Source organism: Dipodomys ordii, unplaced genomic scaffold (genome assembly GCF_000151885.1).
Source record: "Dipodomys ordii isolate 6190 unplaced genomic scaffold, Dord_2.0 Scaffold66, whole genome shotgun sequence".
Taxonomy (NCBI): domain Eukaryota; kingdom Metazoa; phylum Chordata; class Mammalia; order Rodentia; family Heteromyidae; genus Dipodomys; species Dipodomys ordii.
Window position 1 is genome coordinate 655369 of NW_012267282.1, and position 3479 is coordinate 658847.

The 3479-nt window shown below is 55.1% G+C and overlaps 1 protein-coding gene across 1 annotated transcript in view; it reads right to left on the bottom strand.

The window, feature by feature from the left end:
* Ulk1 (unc-51 like autophagy activating kinase 1) overlaps positions 1 to 3479 on the bottom strand; it is a 32504-nt gene that overhangs the window by 22395 nt on the left and 6630 nt on the right. Inside the window, exons 2-3 of the mRNA XM_013023034.1 lie at positions 3335 to 3427; positions 3215 to 3256 (exon numbers count right to left, since the gene is read on the bottom strand). Of these exons, the coding sequence (XP_012878488.1) occupies positions 3215 to 3256; positions 3335 to 3427 (135 nt within the window). The remainder of the gene's footprint in view (positions 1 to 3214; positions 3257 to 3334; positions 3428 to 3479) is intronic.

Below are 3479 nucleotides of genomic sequence, written 5' to 3' on the forward strand. Positions count from 1 at the left end.
GCTTTTTTCTTTTTGCTTATGTGGTGCTGAGGAATTGAACCCAGGGCCTCATGCATGCAAGGCAAGCACTCTACCACTGAGCCACCTTCCCAGCCCCTCTTTATTTTTATTTTGGTGGGTTGTGGGGTTTGAACTTTGGGCCTGGGCGCTGTCCCTCAGCTCTTCTGCTCAAGGCGAGCGCTCTACCGCCTGAGCCACAGCGCCACTTCTGGTTTTCTAGTGGTTTATTGGAGAGACGGGTCTCATGGTCTTTCCTGCCCGGGCTAGCTTTGAATGGAGATTCTCAGATCTCAGCCTCCTGAGTAGCTAAGATTACAGGCTTGAGCCACTGGCCTCCAGCAATATTTTCTCTTAGATCTAATATACAAATACACATGATAACATGCACAACCTTATAGATGCATATACACACAAACTGACTAAAGGACTGTATACTTAGGGAAGAAGTCCAATTATGTAACTCCTTTGTTTAACTCAATTTAACAAAATAAATACCAGGAAGCTGAAACATGTTGTGGGAGAGACAAGAAGGGAGGTGCACAAATAGAGGAAAATGTGAGAAAATGCAGTCATTACATTTAATGTACACCGTGTAAAAGTTGAACTACATAACCTGAGTGTAGGAATGGGAGGGGAGATGGAGAAGGATGGAAGGGGTGATACCGAGCAGGATGCGTTGTACTTATGACCTGACTTCTGAAGTTGAAACCTCTTTGTACAACTACTTAATAAAAATAATCTTTTTGGGTGGGTCGTGGGGCTTGAACTTTGGATCTGAGCACTGTCCCTCAGCTCTTCAGCTCAAGGCGAGCACTCTATGGCTTGAGCACAGCGCCAATTCCAGTTTTTCAGTGGTTTATTGGAGATAAGAGTCTCATGGGCTTTCCTGCCCGGGCTGGTTTTGAACTGTGATCCTCAGATGTCAGCCTCCTCAGTAGCTAGGATTACAGGTCTGAGCCACCAGTACCCAGTAAGTAAGTAAGTAAATAAATAATTTGTTAGTTTTTGGTCAGTCATGGGGCCTGAACTCTGGACCTGGGCGCTGTCCCTCAGCTCTTCAGCTCAAGACTAGCACTCTACTACTTGAGCCACAGCGCCACTTCCGGCTTTTTCTGCTACATGGTGCTGAGGAACCGAACCCAGGGCCTCATGCATTCAAGGCAAGCACTCTACCACTGAGCCACCTTCCCAGCCAATAAATATTTTTTTTAAAAAGCAAATCATTTGCCAGACATCTATGACTCATTCCTGTAATCCGAGCTAATCAAGAGGCTGAGATCTGAGGATCACCATTCCAAGCCAGCCCAGGCAAGAAAATCTGTGAGACCCATCTCCACGTAACCACCAGAAAGCCAGAGGTGGCACTGTGGCTCAAAGTGGTAGAACACTAGCCTAGAGTGCAAAAGTTCAGGGACAGCATCCAGGCCTAGAGTTCAAGCCCTAAGGCTAACAACAACAACCAAACAACAAGGAAAAAGCTGGCATTCAAGTGGTAGAACATGCCATCTGAGCACGAAGGCTGAGTGAGCACAAGGCCCTGAGTTCAAACCCCAGTACATTAAAAAAGGAAAAAGGAGGGCTGGGAAGGTGGCTCAGTGGTAGAGCGCTTGCCTTGCATGCAAGAGGCCCTGGGCTCGATTACTCAGCACCACATATGAAAAAAGAAAAACGCCGGAAGTGGCACTGTGGCTCAAGTGGTAGAGCGCTAGCCTTGAGCTGAAGAGCTGAGGGACAGCGCCCAGGCCCAGAGTTCAGGCCCCGCGACCGGACCCAAAAAACAAAAAAAGGAAAAAGAAAGTCTTGAGGATTTAAAGCAACAATCACACACACCTAAAAGTGGCAAAGTCCCTGGAATGCAAGGCGAAAGCTAGGGCTGACAATGCTCAGTATTTCCTCCAAACAAAGGAAGTGTTGTCAACGCTGGAGGAAGTGGCAGCTGCCCCGTCCGTCCGTCAGGTGTGTGGATGAATGCAGCGGGCCCACGAGGAACGTGCTGAAGTGGCAACAGAGATGGCCACAGGAGCCAGCCCACATCAGTCCAGTCCCACCCCTGACGTCCAGGCAGGACAGCACCGTAGAGTGCTGAGAGCGGCAACACCGGGAGTGAGGCTAAGTCTGTGGGCTGGGGGCCTGAGGCCACCCAGGTGTGGCCCTGAGAGCTTTCTCGGAGGGAGTGGGTGGGGAGAAAGGGTGGATGAGCGTAAGGAAAAGGAGGAAGACAACTCGGGCAGGCTCCTGCAAAGAGAGGGGCAGGGGGAGGGGAAAGAAGGCAGGCAGAAAGGACAGCAGCCTCCGAATACAGAACACAATGTCTCCAGCAGTTTCCAGGTACTCTAGGTCACACTGGACCTAGGCCCTGCCCACAGGTCACCTCATGAGAGGAGGCAGGAGAGGAGGAGACAGGGGAGGAGCACAGAGGAGGGAGGCCACCAAAACACAGCCACCGTTGGGAACTTCCTTAGCCAGGGCTGGCCCCGTGGCCCCAGTAAACAGGTTTCAAAACCATTAGTCAGCACTTTGTCCCGCAGTCCTGCCTGGGGCTCCTGGTCTGGAAGCCCAGAGCCCCTACTCTGGACAAGGTGCGGGGGGGGGGGGGGGGGTTGGCTAACTGGTCCGCCAGTTTGCTCACTGGGGTGCAGGTCTGAGGTGGCCCCCTCCGGCCACAGGGCAGCCAGCCCAGCGGGCGCGGCCCCAAATGCCAGCCAGAAGGAATCTCCGGCAACCCCTCCCCCTCCCAGCGTCTGACGCAGAAGAGACCGTCCAATGCCCAGCCACTGAAGCAATGTCAACAAACAAGCAGCCAGCCCAGACAGGTGGGCCTGCCTGGGCCAGTGGACTCAGTCAGTCAGGGCCACTAGGTCAGACACGAGGGAGGGGGTCGCCCTGGCCGGGTCACCGGGAACTCAGCACACCTACATGACCAGGCCGGCGGGCCAGAGGTCCGCCACTGCTGCTACAGCCCCCTCCCCATCCAGGCAGCCGAAAGCACTGGGGGATCCCCGGCTCCCAGGGGAAGCAGTCAGACATGGACCAGAGATGGGATCCCAGGGCCCACTGGGCCTCGGGCACCCTTGCCCGATCCTTCTGCCCACACCAGGTGCTGGCCTGGTGCCGGCCTGGAGCTGTCTCGGCCCCCAGGGGCTCCACACTGGGCAGCCCGGGGCCTGAAGGTGTGCACGGGTCAGCCCCCCCAGCCGGCCGCGGGCCGCCCTACCTGGAAGTCGTACAGGGCCACGATGTTTTCATGCTTTAATTCCTAGGACAGAGACCCGAGTTTCTGGTGAGCAAGGCCCGAGCCGGCCCGGCCTTTGCCCGCAGCCAGGCGCCGGCTCACCTTGAGGATTTTGATCTCCTTTCCCAGCAGGGTCTGCGACTTGGCCAGGTTCTTCTTGTTGATACATTTGACCGCGACCTCCAGGTCGTGCTTCTGAAAGCCAAGCGCGACGCTCAGGCCGGGCCGGGCCGGCGGGGGCCGGGGG